We start from the raw sequence: 17,307 nt of genomic DNA on the forward strand, positions 1-17,307 counted from the left end.
AGTTGCTGCATCATAGGCATGAAGTGGAGAGACTACTTACTCAGCAGGGTCTGCTGCTTTCCACTAAGCCCCTTAACTAGTCATGGTACTTGTTCTCAAATAGAGGTTACTTAATATTGCTGTGTGTGTGTGAGTGAGTGAGTGAGTGAGTGAGTGAGTGAGTGAGTGAGTGAGTGAGTTTCTTAGCAGTTTATTTTACAAGCAGCACTGTGGGCTTGATATACATGAATAATGATACTGCAATAAAACAAAGATATTACAGTATATTATAGAGATATTGTTCAGGATTGCTTACAGGCTTTAAGACACAACGATCTGCTTCATCCAGTCTCTGTTATACGCTGTGCTCTACACAAGCAGTCTATTGAACACTAGTTCACCTTGACTCCTGGTACACACACAGAGATGGATCTTATTGAGCCGTGCAGACTATAGACTGTGTACCACTGTTCTATTTTTCTAGTGTGTGTGTGTGTGTGTGTGTGTGTGTGTGTGTGTGTGTTTAGGCCCAAATACCCGTAAAAAAACACCTCAGTCTAGACAGCCTGAAACTGACACAGATAAGAATATGTGTGTTTGATTGATAGAGGTGCATGATGCTCTGTGGGCCTGTCTGGGCTGGGCTCTGTCTTCTCTGTCATGCTGGTGCAACTAACGTGCTTATGCCGCTCTCTCCAGAGGCTGCAACTGTGATAGTGTGCCCGCTGCTAACCTCCATACTCCAACTCCCTTCCTCAGACCTGCTCTGCAGGGAGTCCACTCTGTGCAGCCTGTCCATGCTAGCATCTCAACAACACTGTGCATTATACAATAAGTATGATGTTTGATTGTCTTATGTTGTTTGTGAGGGGAAGCCAAAAGGAAGTCTCTGGATGGAAAATTTGTTTCAATTAAGTTATATTCTACTCTTTTCTATAGTATAAGCTGAGAGTCCGTCCTCACCTCGGCTGTAGCTTTCCTCTTCAGCTCTACTGGGGCCCCTGCAGGCCCCTCAGGGCCCTGGCTAGTCTCGAAGCACTCGGGACACACACGACACGTCTTATTCTCCAACATCTTAGAGCATTTACCACAGATGGCCTGCAGAGGGAGGGGAAGAGTGAAAGAGGAAGAGAGAGGAATGGAGAGAGAAAAAAAAATATTTAGACAACTGAAAATCAATTATACAGGACATCAACTGATGAAAATGCAGCATCCTGGCACTAACTGTTCCAGCCCCCAACCTCCTCTCCCTCTCTGTGCTCACCGCTCCACAGGCTTTGCAGTGGTGCTTGCGCTTGGTAAAGTTGAAGCTCTCGTTGCAGCCTTTACATGTCTCCTTTTCCTTCTTCTTGGAACTTTTCTGGAAAACAGAGAAACACATACAAACAATGTATCAAGATCTGTCCAATCACAAGGTCATCTTGTCTCAATACATCTTGGTGTTACCTAAGTAACCCTGCCCTGAAATAGTTGGATGAAGGGGACTATGAGGGCCCTTTCTCTCTTTATCTTGCCATTTCCCCACTCTCTCTGTTATCTACCCTATTCTTTCTCTCCCACTCCCAACATCTTCCTCTGTAAAAAACGAAAAGTGAAAATAGAAGCCCCTCCCTCTGCTCTCTCAGACTGAGGCATAGATAGCCCCACCAGCCGTTTAGCACATTTGCATTGTGGTAGGGAGTGTGATATTCACCCCCTGATCGTGTCTCATCTCTCCACAGCCACCCCCCACCGCTACTAGAGAGTGAGCTAGTGATGCTATCCCCATAGAGAAGACAACTTGCTATTTATACCTCTCTGCAGCCTACTGTGTGGATTATAGATCCACTACCATTGTAACACTACCATTGTAACAGTACCATTGTCTTGCTACCTCAAACACAGACAGACATCCCGGCTTTAGAATAGGAGAGATCAATGTACTTCTTGTTATGAACTCAGTCATTCGTGGTACAATGTATTCACATTATATTGCCCATTGTATGGTTTCTATTACTATGTGGGGGCGATGCCATTCATGCTGTAGCAAAGAAAGATACATGCTCTTCAAATCGAAAGCAGAGTCAGTAACACAACAGCATCAGGCAATAGAGCCTGAGGAAATGCATTGTGTTAGGACGTTTGACACCTACCCTCTCTTGCAGTCTTTCACTGTCTGAGTCTACGGATGTGCTGCTCCAGGGACCCTGAGAAGAGAAGAACATGAATACCTGATCAGAGTGACACATTTAACCCTGGGAGAGATGTATGAGTTACATTGAAAGTACATCCAGTGTTATTACATGGCTAGCACGTCATTTCAGGTGTCAACATATCACTAACAAAGCTCTGTCACACATTGCCAGAGAATGGGACCATCAACCTCTGAATATTACCTAAAGCTGCTGTGTGTGTTTGTCCCCACTAGATGGCAGCCATGCCTCAGAGACAGACAATAGGCCTGGCATGTGTTCCTACTTTGGCCTGTGTCCAGGTCCAGCCAGCCCAAAGTGGGTCAGTGGAGATTCAGAAGAGATTTTTGTACAGTGTGCATGAGGGCTTCCCCTATTAGGTCATGAGAGAGTGCCGGGGAACTAAAGACAGATCCTGACAGTGTGTGTGTTCGTTTGTGTGGGTGTGCAACGGAATAAAGAGTTCCTTCATAAGTATACATGTTTGTGTGTGTGTGTGTGTGTGTGTGTATGTGTGAGTTAAGTAAGAGCTTCTTTGTGTGTCTATCAGTGTCTGCAGTGAGGGACACGTGACACACACGGCTGTGTGTGTGCGTGTGTGTGTGTGCGTGTTGTGTGAGGATAGGTGCTTTGTCAGACAAAGACCTGACGGTGACACACTTTCTGAGAAAGCCATAGTGATTTCTTATTGATATATACGTGCATAGAGATGGTTAACGCATGGCTTGACAGAGAGAAAAGAAAGAAACACAGACAGACTAACTGACCGGTGAGTCTGGCAGGTGGTCTTCGTCCCTGGAGAAGGAGCTATTGAAGGCTTTGTTAAAGGTCTCACTGTTCTGCTTGTGCTTCTCTATGGTGGCCAGGATCACCTGGAAGTGGAAGGGATGGGGGAGCGGGAAACAGGAGAAGGTGGAGGGGAGAGAAGGAGATAAGCCGCTAACAGTTTCAGCCGTTAAAATATTCTTCACTGGTTTACCGTAAAAGTCAAGAGGCAGTGAAGTCACAGATTTTACAATGGGAGAAATTCTACAACAATCTACAGCCCCTTAGGAGAGAGCCAGAGAGAGACAGAGGGAGAGACAGGGAGAGAGAGGGCCTCTGCCTGTCTGAGTTAAAGAGAGCTAATATTAATAATATGCATGTCAGTCTCTCCTGGCTGAAAGTGGAGGAGAGATTGACTTCATCACTACTTTTATTTATGAGAAGTATTGACATGTTGAATGCACCGAGCTACCTGTCTAAACTACTGGCACACAGAACAGACTATGGGAGGCACACAGTACTACATACAGCCATGACTACATTAACACACACACACACACACACACACACACACACACACACACACACACACACACACACACACACACACACACACACACAATACATACACAGAGATTTAGTCATGTAGATATGTGGTAGTGGTGGAGTAGGGGCCTGAGGTCACACATTGTGTTGGGAAATCTGTGAATGTATTCTAATGTTTAAAAATGGTATAAACTGCCTTAATTTTGCTGGACCCCAGGAAGAGAAGCTGCTGCTTTGGCAACAGCTAATGAGGATCCATAATAAATACAAATACAAAGAGAGGAGAGGAGAACAAAGAGAGCGACATTGTTGTCGTCTGGACTGACCCTGTTATACAGAGATGACATCAGCCATGACATCAGAGGGACAAATGTATCAGGGACCTCTGATCCAGCCTAGTGGTATGTGTCAGAGACTGGCCTCTCTATTGCACTAACAGAGAGTGTGTGTGTGTGGGTGTGTGTATGTCTGTGTGTGTAGTGAGCACTGTATTCATGTGTGAATAATAGACTGTGTATGCACAATCTTTGTGCAGCCCTCTCCAAAGTCTCGAGCCACCACACGTTCCTCTGTGTCCTTCAGAATGCCGAAGGGCCCTTCCACTCCTTTCCACACACTCCCAGACCCCCTGCCTGGCACACACTCCTCCCCTCCAGCCTACGAGCCCTTTTAACCAGCTTTAGATAGCTGTAATGGGCTAAATGAGCTTTAATGAGCAGCTTAACAAGAGGAAACAATTTCCCAACTCAGTATGGCAGTGTGGAGGAAAGACGCAGTAACACGAATACGGTTCCTAATACACAAATCCCTTATTAAAAAAACATTCCATGTTAGTGTTGGTCTGGTATTCCTGACCTGTATCCAGTCTTCCTTTTCCTCAGCCGTCCTGAAAAACAGAGGGAATGTTTCAACAACAGCCCTCTAGCTATTAATACTTCTATGAGTTCCCGCTGTGCCTGCAATGTTGTGTTTCTGTTACAAAATAAAGGCACAGTTCTACAGTTCTCTGATGTAATTGCTCCATAGTTCTCACCTGGCCTGTAGCTCTAGTGAGCGCTGCTTGCCGATGATGGCGAACGTGTGAGGGAGGTTCTGCTTCACGTTCTCTTGCACCTGAAGCCGCAGAGGAGAACAGTGCCACTTTACCTCTGAGATACTCAAGAGCAATGGCCCTTCTACGTGTCACCCATTCAGAATGGAAGGAAATTAGGAGCAAGAGAAGAGAAGGTTACCTCTTTCCTGACCTCCATCCCAGCGATGTCGATCCTCTCTCTCACACTGAACTTCTGCCCCATCAGCCTCAGCTTGGGGACGCAGTACAGCACCATGTTGTTGAACTGCAGCACGGACACACAGAGAGAAGGGAAAACGGATGAGAATACACAGTAAATAGACACATGAATATACACACACACTTTGATGTAGTCCCATTCCTACACATTCTCTTCATTCCAACTCCTTCTGCCACTCACCAGGTAGAGGTATCGGTCCTGGGCCGTCCCATTCTTGGCAGACATCTTCTTGATGTGTCCTTCTTTGATGAGCTCGTTGGCTGGGTTCACAATGTCCTCCTCTCCCCCCAGTCTCTCATAGACCTGCAGCAGTTTGTTCATCTTCTCCTGAGGAACACCAAGGATATGGAACAATGTGAAACACACACATACAGAGCAAAATGATACATTCATTTAAGTCAGGGGAACTAAAACTGTTGAGACAGAATAAGTCACACCAGAGGGCAGAAGTGTGACTGTGTGTGTGTGTGTGTGTGTGTCATAGAGACAGAATTCACTCTTCTGCAGGCTGTGAAACTAGTGGCAGGAAACGGCAGCTTCCTGTCTGCACTGAAGCACCCTCCCTACCCGCAAGTCGTCGCATCCAACGCAGTTTGGACAGTGAAGGACGCTGGCTGGCTAGTTCTGCGAGCTATTCCCAAGGAGAGTAACCACTGTCATCTGGGGAACTATTCAAATGTGTTGTGTTTGGGTCTTTGCACAGTCGTTTCATTATTCAGGCCATGTGATGATGATTTCAACAACAAAAAATGCAATAAACAACACATGTTTTAAGTGCATTGTATCCACGTTTGTGGTTGTATTGTGTTTTTAAATGGTCAAATAAAATCAATCAATCAATCAAAACTCTCTCCCTCCTCCCCACACTGTTGTGAACGACAACACCACCATCGTGAAAACCATGAAAAGTAGGAGAAGTATGTCAGAGAGATTCACAGATGGAGGGAACAGAGAAGGGAGGGAGGGCTCCAAGCAGGAAAAAAACATAATCTCACCATTTTCCTGATGGCAGCATTGGAGTGGTTGGCTGCTGTGGATATGAGCTCCAGTGCTTCTATAAAACACACACAGACAATGTTAGACCTGTCTGCAGCAACTCTACATAACCATGCATCAGCCCTACACACTTGAAACACTCACTGTTTATACACTAAGTGCATAAAACATTAAGAGTTGCACCCCCCCTTTTGCCCTCAGAACAGCCTCAATTCATTGGGGCGCGGACTCTTACAAGGCTCCACAAGGATGTTGACTCCAAAACTTGGCCCATGCCGACTCCAAAGCGTCCCACATTTGTGTCAAGTTGGCTGGATGTACTTTTGGTGGTTGACCATTCTTGATTCATGCGGGAAACTGTTGAGGGTGAAAAACCCAGCAGCATTGCAGTTCTTGAGACACTCAAACCGGTGCCCCTGGCACCTACTACCACACCCCGTTCAAAGGTACTTAAATATTTTGTCTTGCCCATCCACCCTTTGAATAACAACATCAATATGGGATCATAGCTTTCACCTGGATTCACCTGGTCAGTCTATGTCATGGAAAGAGCAGGTGTTCCTAATGTTTTGTATCCTCATTGTATATACACGACTCCTAGTAATTGAATTAAATACTGTGACAAATGGGTCAGTGTCCAACCTTTCACTGCAGCCAGCCTGTGCATCATCAGACTGTGGGACAACTGTAAATTACCACACTAGCTTGTAGAGTGGCTAGTATGGGTCCCAGTTTAGGAAGGGTAGTGAGGGACATGTTTGTGTTACACAGACAGGGAGAGTGGTAAAACCTCTCCTACCATGTACATTACCCAACATCAGAGACACACATTCTACATTAAACACACACACATTAACACACACTGAATTAAAGTCATGAACCACATAAACAGAGCTGACGTTCCCCTCTACATGACCAGTCGTAGGAGAGTCCTGACACACCTCGGTGGATTATGCAGGCTTTACCTAGACATTACTTCAAACAGGTACAGTACAAGGTTATGGTAAGGTCACAAGACATGGAGCTTGTAGAGTGGCTAGTATGGCTCCTAGTTTAGGAAGGGTAGTGAGGGACAAACAGACAGACAGACAGACAGACAGACAGACAGGTAATGAATGAGTGGGTGAGCAGTGTGTTGGTACAGACAGACAGACAGGTAATGAGCGGGTGAGCAGTGTGTAGGTACAGACAGACAGACGGACGGACGGGCAGACAGACATACTCTCCGTGTCCTTCCTGTCCAGTGCATCATCAGGCAGTTTCTTTAGATAGTCCTTGAGCAGGAGTTCATAGCGTGGAATCCTCTGCACAGGCTCCAACATGTGGTGCTGGAGAGTCAGGTTCCCACACACATCCTGCTTCTGTCGGGATAGAACACACAGCAACACGGTTACGCATACAGTACTGTAAGTAAACATACTGTAGGTACACCACACTTCAATTCACAGATCACAACAGCATACATTACCATATATACACATTGATTCTGTGGGAGATGCCACCTACTTGTATGTTCTGGACCACACTCTTGAACTGTGATGACCGCTGGCTCCAGGTGTTGACCAGGTCCATAGCACGGTCAAAGTTCTTCACATACTCTCCGTACATCTTCATAAATGGAGCCAGCTTCTGGAGGATGTCTCCAATACGTGGGTTTGAGTCCCTATCACACAGAACACACACCCGCCCATAGGGCTTAAAACTCTCTCTAAAATTTAAAAAAAAACATTTTTTTTTAAACACTCATGGTCGATTTCCATGTCTATTTTTGTACTGTACTCTGAACTTAGAGTACACTTGCAGTACACATTCCATTCAATGCAAAATTACAATATGGAATTCACAGAAAGAGTAACCTACAGGACATTTACTGCTTAATGTGCGCAGAAGGTGACAGGTGTCAATAATCAACAATAATCTCTAGACAGAGAGAGACTAGCGTTGGCACACACACTTTTGGTAAATTTACTCCCAGCAGATGAAGACAGGTCGGATAATGCCCCCATTCTACCAGCCTGGCACCCCCCCCCCCCCCAACTGCAACCCAGCTGTCAGAGTTCTACAGCCAAAACACATACTGACCATTGCAGAATTATCACTATTCAGTAATGAGAGAGAATAGAAGAGAGAGAAGCATCTAAGCAGAAACCCAATATCACATAGGTGTTGTTTGTAGAATATTTTGCATCCTACTGCACAGTATTGATCAGAGCGCCAAGTCTAGGTCCAAAAGGCTCCTTAACAGCTTCTACCCCCAAGCCACAAGACTGCTGAACAATTAATCAAATGGCCACCCGGACTATTTGCATTGACCCCCCCTTTGTTTTTACACTGTTGCTACTCGCTGTTTATCATCTATGCATAGTCACTTTACCCCCACCTAAATGTATAAATTACCTCGACTAACCTGTACCCCCGCACATTGACTCAGTATCGGTACCACCGGTATATAGCATCATTATTGTTAGTTTATTGTGTTACGTTTTTATTTAAATATTTTTTTTTGACCTTTTTCTCCCCAATTGGTAGTTACAGTCTTGTTCCATCGCTGCATCTCCTGTACAGACTCAGGAGAGGTGAATGTCAAGAGCCATGCTTCCTCCGAAACACAACCCAGCCAAGCCACACTGCTTCTTGACACAATGCCCGCTTAACCTGGAAGCCAGCAGCATCAACATGTTGGAGGAAACACTGTACACCTGGTGACCATGTCAGCGTGCATTGCACCCAACCAACCACAGGAGTCACTAGTGCGCGTTGGGACAAGAACATCCCTGCCGGCCAAAACCTCCCCTAAGCCGGACGACGCTGGGCCAATTGTGCGCCACCCCATGGGTCTATACTATATATATAGTTTACATACACCTTAGCCAAATACATTTAAACTCAGTTTTTTACAATTCCTGACATTTAATCCTAATAAAAACTCCCTGTTTTAGGTGAGCTAGGATCACCACTTTATTTTAAAAATGTGAAATGTCAGAATAAAAGTAGAGAGAATGACTTATTTCAGCTTTTTTTCTTTCATCACATTCCCAGTGGGTCAGAAGTTTACATACACTCAATTAGTATTTGGTAGCATTGCCTTTAAATTGTTTAACTTGGCTCAAACTTTTCCAGTAGCCTTCTACAAACTTCCAACAATGAGTTGGGTGAAATTTGGCCCATTCCCCCTGACAGAGCTGGTGTAACTGAGTCAGGTTTGTAGGCCTCCTTGCTCGCACACGCTTTTTCAGTTCTGCCGACAAACTTTCTATAGGATTAAGGTCAGGGCTTTGTGATGGCCACTCCAATACCGTGACTTTGTTGTTCTTACACCATTTTGCCACAAATTTGGAAGTATGCTTGATGTTACTGTTCAATTGGGTAGACACATTTGCGACCAAGCTTTAACTTCCTGACTGATGTCTTGAGATGTTGCTTCAATATATATCTACATAATTTTCCTCCTCATGATGCCATCTATTTTGTGAAGTGCACCAGTCCCTCCTGCAGCAAAGCACCCCCACAACATGATGCTGCCACCCCTGTGCTTCACAGTTGGGCTGGTGTTCTTCGGCTTGCAAGCCTCCCCTTTTTTCTCCAAACATAACAATGGTCATTATGGCCAAACAGTTCTATTTTTGTTTCATCAGAACAGAGGACATTTCTCCAAAAAGTACGATATTTGTCCCCATGTGCTGTTGCAAACCGTAGTCTGGCTTTTTTATGGCGGTTTTGGAGCGGTGGCTTCTTCCTTGCTGAGCGGCCTTTCAGGTTATGTTGATATAGGACTCGTTGTACTGTGGTATAGATACTTTTGTACCCGTTTCCTCCAGCATCTTCACATGATCCTTTGCTGTTCTTATGGGATTGATTTGCACTTTTCGCACCACAGTACATTCATCTCTAGGAGACAGAACGCGTCTCCTTCCTGAGCGATATGACGGCTGTGTGGTCCCATGGTGTTCATACTTGCGTACTATTGTTTGTACAAATGAACGTGGTACCTTCAGGCGTTTGGAAATTGCTGCCAAGGATGAACCAGACTTGTGGAGGTCTACCATTTTTTTTCCTGAGGTCTTGCCTGATTTCTTTTGATTTTCCCATGTTGTCAAGCAAAGAGGCACTGAGTTTGAAGGTTGGGCTTGAAATACATCCACAGGTACACCTCCAATTGACTCAAATTATGTCAATTAGCCTATCAGAAGCTTATAAAGCCATGACATCATTTTCGGGAATTTTCCAAGCTGTTTAAAGGCACAGTCAACTTAGTGTATGTAAACTTCTGACCCACTGGAATTGTGATACAGTTAAGTTAAATAAGTTAAGTAATCTGTCTGTAAACAATTGTTGGAAAAATGACTTGTGTCATGCACAAAGTAGATGTCCTAACCGACTTACCAAAACTATAGTTTGTTAACAAGAAATTTGTGGAGTGGTTGAAAAACAAGTTTTAATGACTCCAACTCAAGTGTACGTAAACTTCTGACTTCAACTGTATATATATATGAAACATTTTTTAGTTTATTTAGTAAATATTTCCTTAACTCTTATTTTCTTAAATCTGCATTGTTGGTTAAGGGCTTGTAAGTAAGCATTTCAAGGTAAGGTCTACCGTGCATGTGTAAAATAACATTTGATTTGATTTGCTAATTGAACCATATAACGTTAAGGAAACACTATTACAACATTGTCCCTGGTCTCCTCACCATTCTCCAGTGATGCGTGTCTTGAGCTCAGGGAGCAGGAACTTGTGGTGGAAGCAGTAGATGGAGGAGATGTTGGAGAAGATTCCCGTTATCACGTCCTGAGGGATTCCAGCTTCAGTCAGCTTAGTGCAAAATACCTACAAACAACAGGAGAACAATGGTAGAAATTATATCAAACACACAGTAACATTACTAACTACATTACTATAAACGATATAACAAACCATGGGCTCCTTGATCGAATAATCTTTTTTATAGGGGGATGTGTATGATGGTTAGATCTGTCTGTCATCATCAGGTCCGTGACCTTTCACCTCCCTGTCAGTCACCCAACCACAGGCCTGCGTGCACCTGAGTTTCCGTGACAAACGGTACCAATGTGAGGGAGCAGAGGCTTGACAAAAACAGGAAGCAGCTCTGAGATTAGCCTACTGTCTGTGCCAGCACATATCCTTTTGTCTGTAGTCATGTAATTGACGGTCAACTTCAACAACAAATATGGATATCTCACACCAGATATAAAACAATATGAATATGGCCTAATATGGGAGGAGTAGGCCTTCACTAAGGACAGTGAATTTGGAAAGTATTCAGACCCCTTAACTTTTTCACAATTATTTTACGTTACAGCCTTATTCTAAAATGGATTAAATAGTGTTTTCCCCTCATAAATCTACACACCCAATAATGACAAAGAAAAACAAGATTTTTATAAATGTTTGCAAATGTATAAAAAATACAAAACTGAAATATCACATTTACATAAGCATTCAGACCATTCACTCAGAACTTTGTTGAAGCACCTTTGGCAGCGATTACAGCCATGGAGTCGTCTTGGGTATGACGCTTCAAGCTTGATACACCTGTATTTGGGGAGTTTCTCCCATTCTTCCCTGCAGATCCTCTCAAGCTCTGTCAGGTTGGATTGGGAGCGTAGCTGGCCAACTATTTTCAGGTCTCTCCAGAGATGTCCGATCGGGTTCAAGTCCGGGCTCTGGCTGGGCCACTCAAGGACATTCAGAGACTTGTCCCGAAGCCACTCCTGTGTTGTCTTGGCTGTGTGCTTAGGGTTGTTGATCTGTTAGAAGGTGAACCTTCAGGTCCTGAGTGCTCTAGAACAGGTTTTCATCATCAAGAATCTCTCTGTACTTTGCTCCATTCATCTTTCCCTTGATCCTGACTAGTCACCCAGTCCCTACAGCTGAAAACCCCCACAGAATGCTGCCACCACTAGGCTTCACTGTAGGGATGGTGCCAGGTTTCCTCCAGACGTGACGCTTGGCATTCAGGCCAAAAAGTTCAATGTTCGTTTCATCAGACCTGAGAAGCAAGATTCTCTGCTCTGATGAAACGAACATTGAACTTTTTGAGAGTCCTTTAGGTGCCTTTCGGGCAAACTCCTAGCGGGCTGTCATGTGCCTTTTACTGAGGAGTGTCTTCCGTCTACGATAAAGGCCTGATTGGTGGAGTGCTGCAGAGATGGTTGTCCTTCTGGAAGGTTCTCCCATCTCCACAGTGGAACTCTGGAGCTCTGTCAGAGTGACCATCGGGTTCTTGGTCAACCTTCTCCCACGATTTGTCAGTTTGGTCGGGCGGCCAGCTCTAGGAAGAGTTGGTGGTTCCAAACTTCTTCCATTTAAGAATGATGAAGACTATTGTGTTCTTGTGGACCGTCAATGTTGCAGAAATGTTATATATGTTTTATGTTATAATACATTTCCAAAAATGTCCAAAAACCTGTTTTCACTTTGTCTTTATGGGGCATTGTGTGTTGATTGATGAGGAAAAAAATTATTGAATACATTTTAGAATAAGGCTGTAACGTAACAAAATGTGGAGAAAGGGAAGGGGTCTGAATACTTTCCGAATGCACCGTATGTGCTTTACCATGACTTGGTGTGTATGTGTAGCACATGGAGATGTGTGAAACTTACTCCTCAGCCTTACGTGTCCAGATTTGTGCTAGCGACAGGTAGAGGCACTTGAGGGAGAATGGTAACGTGTGTTCATGAAGCCCCAGGTTCAAGCCAAGTATGTGCCGAATCGGGAAGAAGTGGTACTCTCTAAGCAAGCAGTCTGACGTCCTTTCCATGCGGTTGTGTTTTTCAGAGTACACAACCCACTGTGTGTGAGTGTGTGCATACCTGGTCTAGGAGGTTGAGTCTTTTGACGTAGGCCTCCTCAGTGTGAAGGAGCTCTCTGGCGATGTTCAGTAACCTCTGTGTCTCTGAGTACTGAGGGAGAGAAGTGGACACAAACAGTCAGAGCCATAGCATACCATATAGAATACACTCCCTGCACAAACCTACATTAGACCTGTATCATACATTAAACATATGCCTCTGGGCCTATGACCTTTGAGAGAGAATATCAGCAACATTAACACAAAACCTATTAGGTGAAAGCAAGCAAACTCTAACCAGTGATTACATATAAGATAAAAGTGGTCTGAAATGGGGATGTCTTTTCATCTCGGTTGTTGTGCATGTTGTAACAATCGGCAGTCCGTGCTGCTTCACTGAGAGCTGAGATAGTCACCAATACTGTGTTTACTACCGGAGCTGAGATGACATGTAAAGGTGCTGCAGATGTGTATTCAGTTTGACTACTTCAGGAACAGGAATGAACTTAATGGATGAAATGTCAGTCCTGTGACATGTGACTGAGACCTGTCCTCAGAAAGGGAGGGTGTACTACATTGTGACATTGTGTTTTGCAACAGCTGTCCGGTACACAATCACATGCACGCACAAAATCGGGAAATTGGTGGAAATTGTGAAACATACACTCTTAGAAAAAAAAGGTGCTATGTAAAACCTAAAAGGGTTCTTCACCTGTCCCCATAGAGGGACCATTTAAAGAACCCTTTTTGGTTCCAGGTAGAACCCTTTTCTTTTTCAAGTATTTCAAGTATGTCACCTGGTGGCAGAAAAGCCTCACAACATTAGTAAACAACAAATTCATACAACACAAAACAACTGACAAACAAACAATGGACAGAAAAAACGAAAGCAATACAAGTGAAAAAGTTTGGGTCCTTTTGGTTCCAGGTGCAACCCTTTTGGGTTTCATGTAGAACCCTTTCCACAGAGGGTTCTACATGAAACCCAAAAGGGTTCTACCTGGAACCAAAAAGGGTTCTACCTGGAACCAAAAGGGGTTCTCCTATGGGGACAGCTGAATAACCCTTTTGGAATGTACAGTAGAGATATGTCCACAAACAAACACACACTCACATCCTTTAAGCATGACACACACACTTGAACACACTCACATACACATACAAACACAAACAACATGTCTAATCTATTTCTGTAGCAGACGATGCTAAACACTGAAAGAAGAGAAATACATTTCTTTCTATTCCTGTTTCAATGTGCATCCCCAAAACCCACATCCTCTGCGACAGCAGTGTCATTAAAAAGCTATCAACTTGTCAGCTATTAGTGTCAGAGAGAAGTGGCACTGTTCCCTCACACCCATCCACACACACCTTTCCTCTGGGCAGTAATGCTGATATCAGGAAACACAGGATACCAGAGATCCCTTCCACATGAGGCAAAGGGTGTTGGCTGCCAATACAGGGCGTGTGTGTGTCTGTGTGTGCTCATGTGTGTTTGGTGTGGTGCCTAGGTACAGGGTGTGTCGGGCTTTGCCCCATTATAACAATGTTGAGGTGATAAAAACTGACTGTACTGTGCCAACACACAACAACTCTAACCAGAGTTCCAGCTCCCACTCACACACCCCTCCTTGTCTCTTTCTCTTTCACAGACTAATTTTCATTACACGCACTCACTTTTCTGCCTCTCTATTTTTTCTCTACCTCCTCTTCTCCCTCTCCCTATTTTTGTCTGATGTTTCTTGACCTTCCCGCCATCCTTTTATTTCAATAAATAGACAGTATTTTTCCGAAAGGGGATTCATGAATACCGGTATGATGCAAAGTTCTCTTTTGGAGGTGTCGGTATCACTCACACACAGATCAATGGTGGAAACAGTAGCTGAGCTGAGTGCTATTTTGTTTCTGTCTGTCCTCTAGCAGTAGCAGTCACAAGCTCCTGTTACAGCCCTGGGCAGGTACTCTTTCCTCCACACCCCACAGCACATCCATTTTTAGATACAGCAAAGACGCTTGTGACCACCATACACACTTGAGCGTCTGAAATAGTGTGTCTGTTTGTTTGTTTGTTTGTTTGTTTGTTTGTTTGTTTGTTTGTTTGTTTGTGTGTGTGTGTGTGTGTGTGTGTGTGTGTGTGTGTGTGTGTGTGTGTGTGTGTGTGTGTGTGTGTGTGTGTGTGTGTGTGTGTGTGTGTGTGTTTAGGCCCAAACACCCATAAAAAAAACACCTGAGTCTAGACAGACTGAAACTGACACAGATAAAAATAGAAAGACAAGTTACAGCTGCTGAACTGAAGGAGTGTGTGTGTGACTCACCCTGTGTACCTCTGTGTGTGTGTCCGCCTTCTCCCCTCCCTCTGTCTCGCCACTGCTGACCTCATCCAGGTCACTGTCCTCGTCCTGCGTGGAGTCACGCTTGTTGCCCAGTGTTACGCAGCAGGACACGCTAGTCTCTGTCTCCGTGACGCTGTCGTAGCGCTCCTCCTCGTCGATGGCGTCTTCGTTGGGGAACACCTCGCCCTCTGCTGCGCAAGATGGGCTGTCGATCCCGCTGTCCCGGTTGGGAATCTTCCCGTTTCCGTTCTGCTCCGAGGACTGTGAGTCCGGATTGTCCTGGAGCTCATGGGAAGAGTCTCTCTCCTCCCTCTCCGTGTTGTCAAGGCAACCAACTCGATCGCCGTGGACGATGTTGAGGTCGTCCTCTGTAGAGTCTAAAGGAATGCTGCCGGGGCCGTCAATGCGGAGTGAGGCCAGGCACGAAAGATCCGTCAGCTCGGTGACCTCATCAGTCTGCTCCGAGACGAGAAGAGCAAGTTTGTCGGCGGGGGAGGGTTCCCCAGAGTCCTTTGCTCCTGCTGACCCTGAAGGGGCGTGTGCTATGGGATCAGGGGCAGAACGAGCTGTGGTTTCGGATGTCGCGTCCATACTCAGACACAAGTGGAGCTGATTCCTCGGGGGGACACCAAGAATTGGAACCCTGGGATATAAAAAATAAACACTTGTGAAATTAAACCTTTCTCAGTTTCAGTCTTGATTGGGCTGAAACTACAACACACCACCAGAGCCTAACATTCCCACAGACAGAAGTGTGAAACACAGGTTGGGCAACATCAGAAAAACAGAGTGCGTATTACGAGACAGAGGGTAAGAGAGTGTGCATTCCGTGCAAAACATTCAAAGTCCTACTCATAGTGTATAACAATACCCACATCATAAATATATGTGTCATCCCTCCAGTTTTTTTACACACAAACACATCCACAAAACACTCATCTGATGCGTCAACAGGGCAAGAGCACCTTGTGGAATACCCTACCCCCTGCAGGACAGTACAGTACCTGGAGTTCTCAAACCTTTCGATGAGCAGCCCCACGCTCTGAGCCTCTGGGCCTCTCTGAGGCTGTGTGACCAGGCCAGGTGGTGTCTGGCTGGGCCGCGGTTTGGGTGGAGGTGGAGGGGCAGGCAGAGGCCTGGAGGGAGCTGGGGGAATCCTCTTGGGCTTCTTGTCCTGTCCGAGAACCAGCAGGAAGGGGGGTTTAGGGGGCACTGCAGGTCCAGGTTCAGGAAGAGGGGTGATGGAGGGAGGAAGAAGGAAAGAGAGAAAAAGAGAGAGACGAATTCAGGTCACTGGCGTAACCACGGAAAGAGTCCTGTTTCAAGTGCCCCGTGGAGTTCCGAGGGAGAAAGCCTCCATGACTGTATTCCAGATGGCTGCTGCCGCTACCTACTACAAATGACAAAACCACAGTCCAAATACCACCACAAAACACAACATATAATCGCTAAACTCTTGAGAGTAGGTTCTCGAACGCAGCGCAGGAGACGGTTCTGATCGTGCTTCACAGAGCTAAGACAGCTTCCTGATTTCAGAACAGGATGCGGAGATGAGTATGTCTAAGTCACTGTGGTTTCACAGACAGAGAAAGAAAAAAAACATGCACACGCAGTCGCACAAATTACAGGCCGAGAGTGGTCCAGAAACCGACTGCACAAATGGCCGCGCACGCTATCAGAAGCTAAAATACTACTGTTTGGCTACCGACATGTTCTTAAAACATGGTTACTGCAGAATGCATTTAGAGGACAGTAGGCTTTCTCTATATCTTTTATGTGGGCCAGTCTCTGCTGTGTTCTTGGTATTGCATTAGGGCTGAATGAGGAAGCAGGTATCTCTGCCTCAGCTCTCTCTGTGTGAGGTGCCTCTGCTTCCTTCCTCTCTGATTGTGTGTGTGTGCAGCTACAGCACTGCAAAGAATGGCAGGGTGTATTGTATGGAAATGAAACGTATGCATCAACAGGCAGATAGCATGAGTCTATAGTAGGATTAACAAGGAGTTTTTTTATGTGTTTGTGGGATAAATACTGTATGCAGGTAAAACTCTGGGATTAGGCTGATAAACACAATGTTTTATATTGTACCAACACTCTTAGTCAATGATAATGACATTATTGATATTATAAACAACAAGTAGTAGTGCTTAAATTAGTGATAAACCAACAGTGTACCTTGAGGTTTCTGAGAGGTGGGTGTGGCTGTGGGCTGGGGGCGGGGCTTGACTGCAGGCCGGACGTGACATTGTTTGGGAGGGGGCAGGGATTTCTTTGCCAGCCGCGGGGAACACAGGAAGTCCACCGATCCACACTGGCACTGTAGAGAAGAGGGAGGGAGGACTGAGAGAGAGAGATAATATATTAGATTGACTGAGTGGATTACTTCCATTCACACAACATGCAGGAACGCAACCT

The 17,307-nt window shown here is 45.2% G+C and overlaps 1 protein-coding gene across 4 annotated transcripts in view; it reads right to left on the reverse strand.

Moving 5' to 3' along the window:
- LOC139416258 (FYVE, RhoGEF and PH domain-containing protein 3-like) overlaps positions 1–17,307 on the reverse strand; it is a 98,748-nt gene that overhangs the window by 12,668 nt on the left and 68,773 nt on the right. For 3 of the 4 annotated variants that reach the window (XM_071164702.1, XM_071164705.1, XM_071164706.1), the window contains 16 exons: positions 17,068–17,232; positions 15,900–16,107; positions 14,878–15,538; positions 12,585–12,674; positions 10,441–10,577; positions 7,256–7,412; positions 6,972–7,110; positions 5,749–5,807; positions 4,934–5,080; positions 4,694–4,798; positions 4,495–4,574; positions 4,317–4,347; positions 2,918–3,022; positions 2,112–2,165; positions 1,244–1,339; positions 943–1,077 (listed from right to left, as the gene is read on the reverse strand). In XM_071164702.1, the coding sequence (XP_071020803.1) occupies positions 943–1,077; positions 1,244–1,339; positions 2,112–2,165; positions 2,918–3,022; positions 4,317–4,347; positions 4,495–4,574; positions 4,694–4,798; positions 4,934–5,080; positions 5,749–5,807; positions 6,972–7,110; positions 7,256–7,412; positions 10,441–10,577; positions 12,585–12,674; positions 14,878–15,538; positions 15,900–16,107; positions 17,068–17,232 (2,369 nt within the window). The remainder of the gene's footprint in view (positions 1–942; positions 1,078–1,243; positions 1,340–2,111; positions 2,166–2,917; positions 3,023–4,316; positions 4,348–4,494; positions 4,575–4,693; positions 4,799–4,933; positions 5,081–5,748; positions 5,808–6,971; positions 7,111–7,255; positions 7,413–10,440; positions 10,578–12,584; positions 12,675–14,877; positions 15,539–15,899; positions 16,108–17,067; positions 17,233–17,307) is intronic. The other variant, XM_071164703.1, reaches the window with a different exon arrangement.

The sequence above is a fragment of the Oncorhynchus clarkii genome, chromosome 9 (genome assembly GCF_045791955.1).
Source record: "Oncorhynchus clarkii lewisi isolate Uvic-CL-2024 chromosome 9, UVic_Ocla_1.0, whole genome shotgun sequence".
Classification (NCBI taxonomy): Eukaryota; Metazoa; Chordata; class Actinopteri; order Salmoniformes; family Salmonidae; genus Oncorhynchus; species Oncorhynchus clarkii.